The sequence below is a fragment of the Mobula hypostoma genome, chromosome 24 (assembly GCF_963921235.1).
Source record: "Mobula hypostoma chromosome 24, sMobHyp1.1, whole genome shotgun sequence".
In the NCBI taxonomy this organism is placed as follows: domain Eukaryota; kingdom Metazoa; phylum Chordata; class Chondrichthyes; order Myliobatiformes; family Myliobatidae; genus Mobula; species Mobula hypostoma.
Genome location: NC_086120.1, coordinates 23,128,068 through 23,145,065, shown reverse-complemented (window position 1 = coordinate 23,145,065; position 16,998 = coordinate 23,128,068). Strand labels below are relative to the sequence as shown.

At 43.9% G+C, this 16,998-nt stretch overlaps 1 protein-coding gene across 2 annotated transcripts in view; it reads right to left on the bottom strand.

Annotated features, from left to right (window-relative positions):
* The window catches only part of LOC134337179 (protein ENL-like), a 134,999-nt gene extending 118,972 nt beyond the window's left edge, over positions 1–16,027 (bottom strand). For both annotated transcript variants that reach the window (XM_063032008.1, XM_063032009.1), the window contains exon 1: positions 15,904–16,027. Coding sequence is in view for 1 of the 2 variants with exons in the window: in XM_063032009.1 (XP_062888079.1) it covers positions 15,904–15,915 (12 nt within the window). In the remaining variant the exon portion in view is untranslated. The remainder of the gene's footprint in view (positions 1–15,903) is intronic.
* Positions 16,028–16,998: the final 971 nt, after the last annotated feature.

Here is a 16,998-nt window from a genome sequence, read left to right as displayed (position 1 = left end):
CGCCTGGAAAGTCTTCACTCTCCAGGGCAAGGTTGTATGGAAGACCGGCAGTTGCCCATGCTGCAAGTCTCCCCTCTCCACGACACCGATGGTGTCCAAGGGAAGGGCATTAGGACCCATACAGCTTGGCACCAGTGTCGTCACACAGCAAGGTGTGATTAAGTGCCTTGCTCAAGGACACAAACACGTTCCCTCGGCTGGGGCTCGAACTCACGACCTTCAGGTAGCTAGTCCAATGCCTTAACCACTTGGCCACGTGCCTACACACGGTGTAGTACCTCATCACGAACAAGAGAAAATCTGTAGATGCTGGAAATCTGAGCAACATACACAAAATACTGGAGGAACTCAGCAGGCCAGGCAGCGTCTAGGAAGAGTACAGTCGACATTTTGGACTGAAACCCTGTTTCAGGCTGAAACATTGACTGTACTCTTTTCACAGATGCTGCCTGGCCTGCTGAGTTCCTCCAGCATTTTCTGTGTTACACAGTGTAGTATCTAACAGACATGCAAGTGCACATGACTGAGGCTAGTTAGAAACCACTGTGCCACCCCCTCCTGTCCCAATTAAGCAGCAAAGTGTTCCAAATAAACAACTCCAGCTTCTTTTTCTTGCTTCTTCCCCCCTTCCTTTCTAGTCCTGATGGAGGGTGCCAGTCTGAAAAATCGACTGCTTATTCATTTCCATAGATGCTGTGTGACCTGCTGAGTTCCTCCAGCAATTTTTTGTGTCCTGCTCTTGAAGGGAATCCCAGGCACTTCCTCGATTAGTTTTTGTTTTTTAAAAAAATGTTATACCAAATAAGCGGCTGCCCCAATTAACCAGAATCCCCTGTACAACATGCAAGAGAAGAAACACCAGATATGGCACCTCACTGTCCCTTCCCTCCCCAGCCCATGCAGTCAAATACCTTGCAATCGCACACTGCTTAAACTCATCCACCAGAGACAACTACAACAGATAAGTGCTGTGTATCACATTGAAGAAAACAAGAACATGGTGTTCTCTGATTGCTTTGAACAAAATAACCATGCCTTTTATTAGAAAACCTTCTAAATAATACACAAACAAATGAATGACGGCAAGGCAGGGAATGCAAATCAGAGAAAAGTAATTACCAGTCCATCGCTGCCCTTTCATTTCCTCAGGAAGATGCTTTATAGCCAGCTACGAGGTATGGTCAATTAACATCCTGGCAACTGCAGTAACCAATTGCCTCATAAACAATGAGGTCATGGCTGGCTAATCAGTCTTTCACAACCTTGGCTAAAAAGGACACATTTCTGCACCAAAGATTCGAGTGTACCAGTGACTACTGTGGTCACAAGCTCTCCCCCTGAACAGGTATTGTACATTTTCCACTGAGGGGAGTACTGCCAGGCAGAGGCCAGGATCGCGGGTTTGGATAGCCAAAGATTCACTGGGTTCAGGATCAAAACCAAGAGGGAAGGCAAGTGGCAGGTGGGGTGCAGTTTTGAACTGGATGGAAATCTGAGGGGTTGGCGGGACAGCTGGGATAATGAAGATGAAAGAGTTAAACAAGGGATTTGCCTAATAAAAGGCCCCTATCCCTCATTCCCTTTCTCCCCTAGTCCATTATCCTCTCCTATCAGATTCCTTCTTCAGCCCTTGACTTCTTCCACTCATCACCTCCCAGCTTCTCACTCATTCCCCTTCCCCAACCCACCCACCTTCCCCCCTCACGTGGCTTCACCTATCACCTGCCAGCTTTTACCCTTTCCCTCCAACACACCACCCACCCCCACCACCACCTTCTTATTCTGGCTCCTTCTCCCTCCGTTTCCAGTCCTGATGAAGGTTCTCGGTCTGAAACGTCAACCGTTTATTCACTTCCACAGATGCTGCCTGTCCTGCTGAGTTCCTCCAGCAATTTGTGCGCGCTGCCCTATCAAGCGTTATGTTCAGAACATCTCATTTCCTGGGTTGTCTTAAGTGTGCAATGGTTGTCACTCCTGAAGAAACAGATTAGAGGCCCTGCAAAAGCTCCTAAAAAGCAGCAAGCAGCGAGGGACTGAAATCACCCTATAATCCTCATTGTAGGGACTGAATTTATACGGTAATACTAGTTGCTAATGTAACAGCAGAACTTCTAGCATCTAGACTGCCAAGAAGCAAGGTTCAAATCAGGTACCAAATCTTTTCAGAATATTCTAGAACGTCCACCAGGAAATTAATGTAGAAACTTGACTAAAGGAATTGTCTCATTTGGAAGGTTGAGAAACCCTCACAAATTACACACTCAGTGAGTCCTGTACACTGACAATGTTTAGTATAAAACAAGGGAATGATTGGATTTCATATCTGAGACCGTGCATCCCCAGTATTCTGTGTTCCGACTCAGTGATTCTCAGTGCGTCACTATCGTGGCTGAGAGAAGATCATAGCTGGGAGTTTCACATCCAAGGATGCACATTTTATCAAAGAACAGGCAGGCAGGCAGAGGGCTGGGGTGACTCTGTTGGTAAACAATGAAATCGAATGCTTAGAAAGACGTAACATAGGATCAGAAGGTGTAGTGTCCTTGTGGGCAAGACCCTGACGGGAGTTATTTACAGACCTCCAAACAGTAAGCAGGATGAGGGCTACAAATTACAACGCGAGATAGAAAAGGCATCCAAAAAAGGCATGCACTTTGGTAGAAGGAATAAAGGTGTGGACTATTTTCAAAATTCAAAAATCAGAGATTCACAGGGACTTCGGAGTCCTCTTGCAGGATTCCCCATAGGTGAACTTGCAAGTTGAGCTGGCACTTGAAGGCAAATGCAATGTTACCATTCCTGTTTAAGAGGACCCAGAAAATTAAAGCAAGGATGTAAAGCTGAGGGCTTACAAGGCAAGGACTGTGAGCAGCTTTGGGCCAATTGTCTAGGAAAGAATGTGCTGACATTGGAGAGGGTTCAGGGGAGGTGCACAAGAATGATCCTGGCAATGAAAGGGTTAATGTCGGGGAGTGTTTGATGGCTCTGGGCTTGTGCTTACTGGAGTTTAGAAGATTAAGAGGGATATCTCATTAAATACTGTCGAATATTGAAACGCCTAGATAGAGTGGATGTGGGCATGAAGTTCCCTATCATGGGGAAATCTAGATCCAGAGGGTACAGTTTCAAAATAGAGGGACGTCCATTAGAACAGAGCTGAGGAGCAATTTCTTTAACTCAAATACACTACAGAATGTAAATCTGGAATTCATTGCCACAGATGGCTGTGTGGGACAAGTCAGTGAGTATATTTAAAGTGGAGGTTGATAGGATTTTGATTAGCCAGGGCATCAAAGCAGGAGTATGGGATTGGAAGGGATAAATCAGCTATGGTAGAATGGTGGAGCAAACTTGATGGGCCAAATGGTGTAATTCTGCTCCTACGTCTTATGGTCTCCTCACAGGAGGAATTTCAGTAAGGTAAAGCTTAAAATTAAACCACTCTCCAAAAGCTCCTAGTTTAGGGAGTATCTGAATTAACCTTCTGGTCCGTATCACATACTACTGCTAGTATCAAAAGTCAGACAGAACAATTGCAAGAGTCACAGGAGGATTGCATGAGATTTAAAAAAGCTGAAAACTTAAGCAGGTAATGGTAAAGTACACTAAAAATCTGGAGTACTGCATACAGTTGTGGTCGCCCCACTATAAGAAGGATGTTGAGTCTTTGGAGAGGGTGCAGAAGAGGTTTACCAGGATGCTGCCTGGTTTAGAGGGCACTTGCTAGCATGAGAGGCTGGATAAACTCAGGTTGTTTTCTCTGGAGCACCCGAGGTTGACGGGAGATCTGACAGAGATTTATAAGATTATGAGAGGCACAGATGGAGCAGACAGGGAGTATCTGTCTCCTAAGGTTGAGATGTCTAATACCAGAGGCCATGCATTGAAGGTGAGAGAGGGTAGGTTCAAGAAGGGGGTGAGAGTGGAGGGGGCCTGAAAAGCACAACCTGGTATGGTAGTAGAGGCAAATACGTTAAGAGGCGTTTGGATAGGCACACGGATGTAAGGAAGATGAAGGGGTATGGACACTGGGTAGGTAGGACGGACGAGCGTTTGGGTGTGTTTCATTTGCTTTTTAGCTGGTTCAGGAAAATGCAGAGGGCTGAATGGCCTCCTCCTGTGCGGTACTCTTCTACTAACAAAAGGATGAAAGCAACTATCAAATTAGACTGCTACCGCTCCTTGCACTGCAGCACCCCAACGCCTCCACCACGGTCAGCCTGCCAGCCGTTTCCCCGATTACTCAGAGAACATTGCCGAGGAGAAAGACCAGACTATCCAACGACCTCGCAGACAGCCAGCGTGCTTTCTATGCGTGCATGCTTCTGGTCCACTATTCAAACCAAACTCTTGTAAACAAGCCAAAATTAACATTCAACCAGTTACCTCTCATGCACACACTCAAACCCATGGCCGCACTTTCACGGAGTCATGTTCTTGGTATTATCTGTTTATTATGCCTACTTTGTACTTGCAATTTGTCTGCTTTTGCACATTGGTTGATTGCCAGTCTTTATGTGTATTTTTATTCCCACTGATTCTATTGTATTTCTTTCTTCTACTGAGAGCGCCTTCAAGAAAATTAATCTCAAGGTAATATATGGTGACATAGACGCACTTTAAAATAAACTTACTTTGAACTTTGAAAATAGAAGCAACTTCTAGAGACTTTTAGACGGCTTGCAAGTAAGGTTTTGCGTGTTAAAAGAAAGCTGAAAATTTATCTAAAGGTGATGCAATTCCCCGGGTATTAAATTAGTGGCTTTCTTAGGCAACTCTTTTCTGCAAGAATGGGGGAAAGTGAGAAGGGAGAAAAAAATTCATCCCTGGGAGCTACAAAATTCAAAGTTTCTGGAACTCAGACATCTGTGTCAAAGAACGTGCTGTTTAATTTCATCATTCTTAAATAGTAGATGAATGTCCTGTCTGGATTTGTATCTGAAAATGGACAAGAGTCTGGATCAGATCATCACTGAACGGCCCAGTAAAATTCAGTGAAGAAGCAACACTATGGACTGCCGCATCATAACAGCAAGCTGTTTCTTGGTCTTGCTGTGGAAGGGGCGACACCTCTCTGTCCCTTGTTGGTGAGAGAGAGCGCCTGTGGCATGTCAGATTGTTAGGGGAACAAAGGTTTTTGTTGGACTGAAGATCGTGGTCTCTCTTTGGGGGCTTGCTGCTGGTTGCTTGGTGGTGGGTGCTGATACTTCCCACTAGAACAGGGGTCCCTAACCTGCTTTGCACCACAGACCTGTTTAATATTGACAATATTCTTGCGGACCGGCCGACCCAGGGGTGGGGGGGGGTGTTCAAGTAGGGTTAAACTCACCTCAACACCTTTCCAGTTAGGGTTGCCAACTTTCTCACTCCCAAATAAGGGACAAAAATAGCAGTCAAATACGGGACACTTTACCGCAGAAAGACTACCATGACCATGAAGCCTTGCGCAGGCACCTGTGTGCGCATGTGATGTGCGCATGTGCTAACGTGCCGAATTTTCCCCCCACAGATCGGTTTTACCTTCATCTTCCCGACAACACCGTACATACATTATTTCTACTTTATATAGGCTGTGTATTTATCATATCATTCCTGCTTTTACTATATGTTAGTGTTATTTTTGGTTTTATGTTATATTTGGTATGATTTGTTAGGTCATTTTGGGTCTGGGAATGCTCAAAAAATTTTTCCACATAAATTAATGGTAATTGCTTCTTCACGTCACGCCATTTTGGCACGAGAGGTTTCCATACAAACCATAGAAACTACAGCACAAAAAAAGGCCTTTTGGCCCTTCTTGGCTGTGCCAAACCATTTTCTGCCTAGTCCCACTGGCCTGCACACGGACCATATCCCTCCATACACCTCCCATCCATGTATCTGTCCAATTTATTCTTAAATGTTAAAAAAGAACCCGTATTTACCACCTCATCTGGCAGCTCATTCCATACTCCCACCACTCTCTGTGTGAAGAAGTCCCCCCTAATGTTCCCTTTAAACATTTCCCCCCTCACCCTTAACCCATGTCCTCTGTTTTTTTTCTCCCCTTGCCTCAGTGGAAAAAGCCTGCTTGCATTCTCTCTATCTATACCCATCATAATTTTATATACCTCTATCAAATCTCCCCTCATTCTTCTACGCTCCAGGGAATAAAGTCCTAACCTATTCAACCTTTCTCTGTAACTGAGTTTCTCAAGTCCCGGCAACATCCTTGTAAACCTTCTCTGCACTCTTTCAACCTTATTTATATCCTTCCTGTAATTTGGTGACCAAAACTGAACACAATACTCCAGATCTGGCCTCACCAATGCCTTATACAACCTCATCATAACATTCCAGCTCTTATACTCAATACTTTGATTAATAAAGGCCAATGTACCAAAAGCTCTCTTTACGACCCTATCTACCTGTGACGCCACTTTTAGGGAATTTTGTATCTGTATTCCCAGATCCCTCCGTTCCACTGCACTCCTCAGTGCCTTACCATTAACCCTGTATGTTCTACCTTGGTTTGTCCTTCCAACGTGCAATACCTCACACTTGTCTGTATTAAACTTCATCTGCCATTTTTCAGCCCATTTTTCCAGCTGGTCCAAGTCCCTCTGCAGACTCTGAAAACCTTCCTTACTGTCTACTACACCTCCAATCTTCGTATCATCAGCAAACTTGCTGATCCAATTTACCACATTATCATCCAGATCATTGATATAGATGACAAATAACAATGGACCCAGCACTAATCCCTGTGGCACACCAGCAGTCACAGGCCTCCACTCAGAGAAGCAATTCTCTACTACCACTCTTTGGCTTCTTCCATTGAGCCAATGTCTAATCCAATTTACCACCTCTCCATGTATACCTAGCGACTGAATTTTCCTAACTAACCTCCCATGCGGGAACTTGTCAAAGGCCTTACTGAAATCCATGTAGACAATATCCACTGCCTTCCCTTCATCCACTTTCCTGGTAACCTCCTCGAAAAACTCCAACAGATTGGTCAAACATGACCTACCACGCACAAAGCCATGTTGACTCTCCCTAATAAGTCCCTGTCTATCCAAATGCTTGTAGATTCTGTCTCTTAGTACTCCCTCCAATAACTTACCTACTACCGATGTTAAACTTACCGGCCTATAATTTCCCGGATTACTTTTCGATCCTTTTTTAAACAACGGAACAACATGAGCCACTCTCCAATCCTCCGGCACCTCACCCGTAGACAGCGACATTTTAAATATTTCTGCCAGGGCCCCCGCAATTTCAACACTAGTCTCCTTCAAGGTCCAAGGGAACACCCTGTCAGGTCCCGGGGATTTATCCACTTTAATTTTCCTCAAGACAGCAAGCACCTCCTCCTTTTCAATCTGTACAGTTTCCATGATCTCACTACTTGATTCCCTTAATTCCACAGACTTCATGCCAGTTTCCTTAGTAAATACAGACGCAAAAAACCTATTTAAGATCTCCCCCATTTCCTTTGGTTCCGCACATAGCTGAGTGTTTCATAGGAACACTCTACCTTAGCGGGGGAAATACGGGACAAGGGCGGTCCCATATGGGACAAACCAATTTAGCCCAATATACGGGATGTCCCGGCAAATATGGGACAGTTGGCAACCCCATGTTCAAGTTCAACGGTGCATGACAGGGAATGAGGAAAGATGCAGCTGACACATATCGTTTCCTCACGGCCCGGTAGCACACGCTTTGCGGCCCGGTACCGGTCCAAGGCCCAGTGGTTGGGGACAGCTGGACTAGAACAAGTGGGGGAAAGGGGAGGGGTGATGCTTTGATGCTGTTTGTGTATGAGAGGGGAGCATTGGGGTCTCTAACGTTTTTTCTGTCACTCGTTCTTCAGGATTTTCTTCTGTAGATGTCTGAGAAGAGTAAGAATTTCATGTTGTATACTAATATTAAACAGGACCAGCGTCTCAGAGCTTTTATAAAACTCTTCTATTATAAAAAGCTCTGAAAATCGTCAACTGGCAAAAGTCAAATGACAGATCCAGAAAGATACAGTAACCAATGATATCCAAGGTCAACATCTCCCCCAAAGCAGATGTTGGAAAATACACTTCACACTGTATCCAAGTTAACATGATTAAAAGGGTACTTCAATGTCTGACCGCACACTCTTCCAATAATAGCTTCTTGCTCAACCCAGCCTTTATCGGTCAGCAAGCACAAAGAATCTGAAATTAGTGACAATGCCAGGACTTGATAACATAGTTTAGATTTTCCCAGGCAATATAATCCAAAAATTGGGAGTAGCAAACATGCCAGAATTGGATTGGATGTGAAAACAATAAAGGGATACAATGGATCTTAGTCAAAGGTTAGAGGTTCAAATCACAGCATAGCAAATGAGAAAAACAAATTCAATAAATCCAGTAATTTGGGGGTTAACAAGGGGAGGGAAATGGTCATGAAAACTGCCAGATTGATACATTAAAAAATATTTTCAGTAATGCTCTTCATTAGCTTTCATTATTCATGGTCATAGTTTTTCATTGATTTTATTGCCCCTTGTTCTGTGAATGCCGGCAAGAAAAGGAATCTGAGGGTAGTGTATGGTGACATATGTACTACGATAATAAATTTACTTTAAACATTACCTGCCTTGCCCCCATCCCCATATAAAGCACAACCAACTATAGTTTTATTTCGTCCTGTGCCACCCCACTCCCTGCACACACTGTTAGCCACCTTCTCCGTGAGCTTTCTGAGAAAGTCCAGACAACTGTTACTGATTTGGCTTCATTTCCAAGGCAGCTACCATCCAATCACAGTGGATTCCTGTTCCAGGCTCTGATTGCGAGGGGCTTGAATGTAAAGCCAAAGCAAAATAAGGAGCAGTGTTGACTCGCAGCCTGACCCACTGATAGTATTTAAGTGACATCATGCTATTTTGCCTGGTAGTTCAGTGGACGTGTGCTCTGGAAACCAGTAGCAGGCCTGGGTTCAATCACCACATGTGCCAATTTTGGATTTCACCAATAACCCTAACTGATGATAATTTATTGTTAACTAGTGCCATGTAATCCCACCTTGCTGTAGAGGCACTGTCAGTTGTTCATCTTTATCCCCTCCCATTTTCCTGTTCTTCTCCACTCACTTACTCACCCTCCCCTCCTCCATCATACCCACACCCCACAAATGAACTCTGGCACAAATATCCATTCTTGATCGAGAGGTTTGGGAAGCAAGTGCTGGTGGGCTTTTGATCAAAAGACAGCTAAAATCAGTCCTACGTTCACTGAGATTTTCCCCAGACCTCTCCTGCTATTAAACAACACGTGCTATTAAAATATTAAGAGCAAACATTTCTGTGAACAAACACAAGAGATTCTGCAGGTGCTGGAAATCCAGACCAACACACACAAAATTCTGGAGGAACTCAGCAGCTCAGAGAAGAATAAAGAGCTGACATATTGGGCCGAGACCCTGATAAGATCTTGGTTCTTCTCCATAGACACTGCCTGGTCTGCTGAGTTCCTCAGGCATTTTGCGTGTGTTGCTTGGATTTCCAGCATCTGCAGATCTTTTCTTGTTTGAGAATAAAGAGCTGACGTATTGGGCCGAGACCCTGATAAGATCTTGGTTCTTCTCCACAGACGCTGCCTGGCCTGCTGAGTTCCTCGGGCATTTTGTGTGCTTTTCCGAATGCCCAGATTTGCAGAGGGCACCAAACAATCGCAGAGACCAACTGAGCAACCTGGCAACTTGTCTCAGTCGAAGGGCTTGAGCTGCCATGCTGTAAACAAGCTCAACTCAGAGCAAAACCACAAAGTTCACAACCGCTTGTTTATTGGTCCAGAGTCTCTGGTTTCATTGTCACTAAAATCAGCAGAAACTGAGGTCCCATCTGATTAGTGGATTTGCACACTGATCTAACCACAGTACAGCTGACAGGAACAACATTTTTTTGTTGGCATCAAGCAGTAAAGCAGCAGTTTCCCACAAAATAACGAAAACGTGGAAAATCCCTTAATTTGGAACACGCAAAACATGCAGCGATTGTTTCTTAAAGACCCAGGAGTACGGAAGCAGACTACTGGAGCTCTGACTGACACTTGTATCGACACTACAATAAAGCAGAAAAAAGGCTGGAAAAACCCCAGCAGGTCGGTCAGCAACCGTGAGAAGAAAAGAAAAGGTAACATTTTGGGACTGGGACGCCACTTGAGAACTAACAAAGAGTAACAAACCAGTCCAGGTAGCAGAGAAGGTGAGGGAGGGCAATGGATGAGGCGCAAGGAATTTCAGATGAGGGGTCTCAGCCCAAAATGTCCACTGTCCATTTCTCTCTGCAGATACTGCCTGCCCTGTTAACCTCCAGGAGTTTGATCTTACTTCATTCCAGAATTCAATATCTGCAGACTCCTATCTCCATGGGGAACTTCTCTGACTGGGTGAAATAATGTGGCACTTAAGTTTCCTTGTGTAGTGTACTGCTACCATCTGTTCTGCTACCCAACTGGTTTCTCTCTCTCGTCCTCGGTTCCGTCAAAGGATTCCAGAATGGAAACATTTACTGTTTGTTTTACACAGTTATTGCCCGATCTGCTGAGTTTTCCAGCAGTTTTCTCTTTATTTCAGATTTCCAGCATCTGCGGCATTTTTTGTTTAAATATATTAATTCACCTGTGTCCTCATGTCTTGCTGACCCCATTACTGTCAAAGCCTTACTTGAAAAATGCCCATCTTCTCATTCAAATGCCACTGAGGTCTTATCCCTCCTAATCCCAATCCCCAAAACCTTCTCAGTAAAGTTCTCAGCTCCTCTATTTGTAGGAAGATTGCAGAGAACAAGTGGTGAACAATGCCTTCGCAGACACACACAAGATGCTGGAGGAACTCAGCAGGCCAGGCAGCATCTATGGTGATTCAGGAATGATGATTCAGGCCGAGACCCTTATCCGGACCGGAAAGAAAGAAGTCAGAGTAAGGTGGGGGGGGGGAAGGAGGGGAGGAAGAAGTACAAGGTAGCAGGTGATAGGTGAAACTGGGAGAGAGGAAAGGGGCGAAGTAAAGAGCTGGGAAGTTGATCGGTGAAGAGATAAAGACATCTCTGAGGACCTAACCTGGTCACATCAATGTAGTTATAAAGAAGGCAAGACAGCGACTATACTTCCTTGGTACGTCAACAAAAACACTCAAAAACTTCTATAGATGTACCGTGGAGAGCATTCTGACAGGCTGTATCACTGTCTGGTATGGAGGGCCTACTGCACAGGACCGAAAGAAGCTGCAGAGGGTTGTAAATTTAGTCCGCCCCATCTTGGGTACTAGCCTACAAGGTACCCAGGACATCTTCAGGAAGCGGTGTCTCAGAAAGGCAGTGTCCATTATTAAGGACCTCCAGCACCCAGGGCATGCCCTTTTCTCACTGTTACCATCAGGTAGGAGATACAGAAGCCTGAAGGCACACAGGCACACACTCAGCGATTCAGGAACAGCTTCTTCCCCTCTGCCATCCGATTCCTAAATGGACATTGAACCCTTGGACATTGCCTTACTTTTTTTTAAATATAGATTATTTCTGTTTTTGCATGATTTTTAATCTATTCAATACACGTATACTGTAGTTGATTTACTTATTTTTTTTTCTTCTTCTTCTATATTATATATTGCATTGAACTGCTGCTGCTAAGTTAACAAATTTCACAACATGATGGTGATAATAAACCTGATTCTGTTTCTGATAAAGGGCTGGAGAAGGGGGAATCTGATGGGAGAGGACACAAGACCGTGGAAGAAAGGTGGGGGAGGAGCACCAGAGGGAGGTGATGGGCAGGTAATGAGATAAGGTGACAGGAGGAAACAGGAATGGGAAATGGTGGGGGGGGGAAGGGGGGCATTAGCGGAAGTTCGAGAAATTGATGTGAATGTCATCAGGTTGGAGGCTACCCAGATGGAAGGTGCCCTACAAAGTACCCAGGACATCGCTGAGGTGTTACTCCTTTGCAGCGTAGAGGCTGTTCCCCCCCCCCCCCAGTGACCATTGCAGCCACTCCTCCTTTTGATGCACGTTAAATGGCAGCATCTGCTCCTACAGGATACAACTGTAAAGCAAGCAGATGACACAAGATTCATTTGTAGCAAACAGGACAGAAACAGGCTGAGGAGGAAACAAACGAACTGTGTAAAGGAGCAAAATACAAGCAAATAAGTTCATGAACAGGTAGACCAAGAGGTATACATACACAAATCTTCCAAGATCATGGAATTCAACCAAGGCTCAAAACTGAGCCTTGAAGCAAACTACCCCAGCCTCACTGCCTCCTTAGTAAACTTGGCCACTGTTCTTCAATATTGCCTCATCCCTCTGAAACCAAGAATTGGAAAGTTTCTCGTTTGTGAGTCCTCCGAAGTTAAAGAGAGTGAAGCATATATTCAGCACCAGCTGCTTCACTCCTCAAAGTAAATTCATTATCAAACGATGCACATGCCAGATCAGGAGCCTGACAGTTATAAGGCAATAACTGTTCCTGAACGATCATTATCCTACAACACCAGGCTGCCTAGCCATGTTTGTGTGATAAAAGATTTCTATGCCTCATGCCCAATGGTAGAGAAGAGGACACGGCCTGGAGAGAGGATGTCTTGGATAATGAATGCTGCCTTCTGGTGGCAACATTCCATGTAAATGTATTCAATAGGGAGGGTTTCACCTGGACTGGGCCATGTCCACCACTTCCTGTAGTCTTTTCCATTCCAGGGCATTGCTGTTTCCATACCAGGCTGTGACGCAACAAGTTGGGATACTCTCCACTGTGTAGCTATGAAAGTTTGTCAAAGTTTTCAATCACAAGGACTGGTCCATTGGGGTTCCTTTATCCAGACTAACTACACTACATACACACAGACCTGGTACCTCTCAACATGCCTTGTGTAAAGCCGATTGAAACTCCCTGGAACAGGTCCACAAATCCATTTCTTCAGTCCTTTTACCACGCTGTCAGAGATCATTAATAACATTCGCCTTAACCACACAATTGTTTCTTCTTCCTCCCAATAATCCCCCATGCTTAATCCAGAGCTCTCACTTCACATTAAACACAATGCTTCAACATAAACAGTCACCCGGATCCTCCATGGGCGAAAATCCCAAACCTGGTTTAACGTTCGTTACATCAAAATGTTGGCAACACTAAAAACATCCTGTTGCAAATTCATGCGTGATGACACATCTCACTTTTAATTAAAATCTTACTCTAGGTGCACGCCTTCATTTGAAGAAAGAAAACTGAAACAAAAGGGGGGGGGAGGGAGAAGTGAATCTTAAACATTCTTTTACAGGTTATTATAGATTTCCTGGTCCCATACAAGTCTGCAGAAACTAATTGCTCCCAGGCATGACTTTTGGAAGACCTAACTGAATATAATCAAACATACAGCACTAAATTACACATGCTTAATAACACAAAGATTCTAAAGGATTCTACAATTTAGTATTGCAGCAAGGTTACATTTGTAAATAAAAATGCCCACAAAACCACCATCTCTTTAGCAAATAATCTAATTTTTCCAGAATAGTTTATTAAAACTGTATATTGTTCCATAAATCAAATCTAAAATCTGTACCCAGCTGTAATCCAATTTGAAAATCCAATACTAAATCTATTATCTTTAGAAGCTATAAACACTCACTTCTAACTAATATGTATCATATATATGGAAATTTTGGACATATTTTCTTGGGCTCCATGTAAATTTTCAGAACCTAAATCAAAAAAAATACTTGCACTGTAAGATGGCAGACTTGCAGTGCTATTCAGAACTTCAGTACATCTAAGAGGTTCATGACATGTTTTTAAAGTATATTTATTGTAATATAGAGAAATAACAGAAAGACATAGCAAGATCCTGCTGGCTGGAGTGGAATAAACAACAAATTCATTTATTTCAAACTGCTAGCTGAAGAATAATTATTGGACCTCTTCAAATTCTTTCAAGTATCTTAAATAACATGATGGGACCTTTACACCGTGTCAGCGGTTGAGCGAGCCGAATGCAGATGGAGCCTTAGTTTAACACCTCATCTAAAATAAGGTATCTCTAGTATAGCACTCCACAGTCTCTGGACTGTCAGCTTAGTAAATATGCTCAGGCACTGTCAGAAAGGCTTGAATTAAAACTTCATTAAGCAAGACTCAATATTCTATCCTTAAATCCTTACTGCCATTTGATAAAAGGGGGCATTTTAAAAAAACAGGTTGGCTTAAAATTCAGTTAAGCAATCTCTACTGGACACATCAGCTAGAAGCAGCCATGGAGTGTCCACACATTCAGGCTGAAGAATCCCCAAACTGTTAATGGACATTATCCTTGTCCAAAAATAATGATTGTCCACTTGAAGAGGCAACTAAAACTGCCATTATAATTTAGAATAGAATTTTGTTTGAAAACAAGAAAATTGGTTTTATTTCAAGTCTATTATCAAAAACATCGAAGCAGTTATCTCACGCAAAGACTACAGCACCATTAGTAGGTCCCTGTGAGACAGCACAAGGCTAACAACACACAAGTTGATTACAGTCAATTTCACCTAGGAAGAAATCCTTCAAATCAAATGACTGCCCAGAAAATATTCTACTTATCATAGCTGGCATTGATTTTGAGCTCTTAAAAAAAAGGATGTATGTTTAATAAATGCAAGAGAAATGATGAAGCTGCTTGGTTTTCTGTTATTAGTATCTTCACAGACAATATTACAAAAGAAGCAGGAAAATATAACCCTTTGATCCAAATTCAAATCTGCTTCGCCTTGTAAAATTAGTACCGCCAACTGGAGATGTGTTTGCGCAGTACTGGAAAGAATTTAAAATGTCACAGCAATCAACTTCCCAGCGGCCAGTGCTGTTTAATGATTGTCCTAACCTACACAAGCATACACACTATCTTAGAAATGTTAAATGATGGCTAAGAATTCAAAATCATAAAGGTACCAAACCCAAACATTAGCTGCCTATTTACACATCTACCAAAGTTTGCTTTGTAAAACAACTCAGATTTTTTTTTATTGTTTTGGAAATTTCAATGGATTGCAAGAGTGTCAACTTGTTGAATACCAATAGATGAGGATGCTGAAAATGCTTTGAGCAAAAAAACATTTTTTAATGTAGAAGACATAAAGCAATCTTGCAATCCTGTATGGACAATGCTTCAACACCCAATATGTACGTCAAGATTCCCCTGAAAAGGCTTCATGAAATAGCTTAAAGTGATTACTATTAATAATTTTAATATCCTAAAGGGCACAAGACAGTATGCTGATAGCTTTCCAATATGATTTTGATATATATAAACGTAATTGCTATTTTAATTTTTTTTGTCGCGATCCTCCTGAAGGAAAAAATCCTTGCCTCAATTTTGTATTATTCCCAACTCCTCCATCTCCAAACCTTAAAGTTTAATATTGAAACAGATATCTTAAAAGCTTAATGCTTCCTTTCTTAAATGTTCAACCTACAACCCTCAAACACATAATTAAATTCAGGATCTCTCAGCCTGGCTCCAGAGACTGTAAATGGCCTTCCTTAAAGATGTACAGTACAGTGCATTTTCAAACCATGTACCTGTCAACTAAACCTAAATAGATTATATTCATATCGCAGAGCTCTTTGTAGTTTAGCTGAGAAGACGACAACATTTGATTCGCTGCATTGGTCTATGATTTAAATAAAACAAAACTTTCCAAACGAAACCGGTGGTGATTTTTCAAAATTCCACCAGTGAGCACGGTGCACTTTCACGCTGTGCTGTACGCGTCGCTGAGGTTGTGCAGGAGGCCCGAGGGATCGGGACTCGAAATGCATGCGAGACAACAGGGCAGGGGAAAGGGGTAGGGAGGGGGTGCTGCTTCCAGCGGGGCTGCAGCCCGGCCTGCGGCGCCTCTACCTGATTGTCCATGGCGTTGCTTGTGCACCGCTGCCTCTCCCTCAACCTCCTCCTAATTCACGCTCGCATTGTATCGAGTCGACTTCTCCCACAGCGGAAACACCGCCGATTTGTTACACTGACACTCGGCAACGTTCCAAAACAGAACGTCGCGGCGGCCAATCCGGGACGGGCGGGGCGGGGCCAGCCTCCGGGGCCGCGCCAATCACCGCCGCGGGGAGGCGGGATTTCCCGTCGCCGAGCCCGCTGGCTGCGGGGATGCTGATTGATGGCTCGAAGGACCACAGGAAAGGAGGCGATCCTGAGCGTCTGGGTCATCCGTCCAATCAGGGGCAGACAGGGGGGCGGACCTTATTCTCCTGCTGTGCTACCGCCCGGCATTGAGCGCTTCCTTTATACGGAAGTGCGGAATAGAATGGTGGAAGAATTGGGAAGAGGCAGCGTTCGCCCCTCCCTTCGTCTACCGTAGGGATTATTTTATTTCGTGTGTTCTAATGCCGTAAAAGGAGGTTATTCGCCCTTTTGAGTCTATGCCAGCCATCAGAGCTCTGCTACCACCCCCATTAGCCTACTCCTAAACCAGGTAACCTCCTCTCCCCAGCGCACTCCGCTCAGCTCCCCTTTCATTCTTATTTGTAACTACCAGCCGACTGCCAGAGAGATTTACAGTAGCCGGCAGCCTAAGGTAGACGAAGAAACGGAGTATCCGGAGGGAAACCATGTGGCTGGAGGGGAGAATATGTAAATTTCGGACAGACAGCACCCAAGGTCAGGATCAAATCGTGGGTCGCTGGAGCTATGCGGCAGCGTGCTGTAGGATAAAGGGGGCTACGAGGGCAGAGACTGGAGAGAGGTGGAGGAGATACAGGCGAGGAAGGAGGAAAATGTGGGCAAGATGAAACAACATGTGGAACAGGAGTAGGTATAGGCCATCTGGCATTGAAACTTGGTCTTCAATCACTGAAATCCGGCTGAATTTATAGTCCAGCGGTACTTTTCAGTACTATCCTCGTTTCCCTTAATAACAAGAAATCTGTGTTTTGAATGAAAATAGCGTCTGGCCAGCCACAGCACTCCTGGACAGAGAATTTCAAA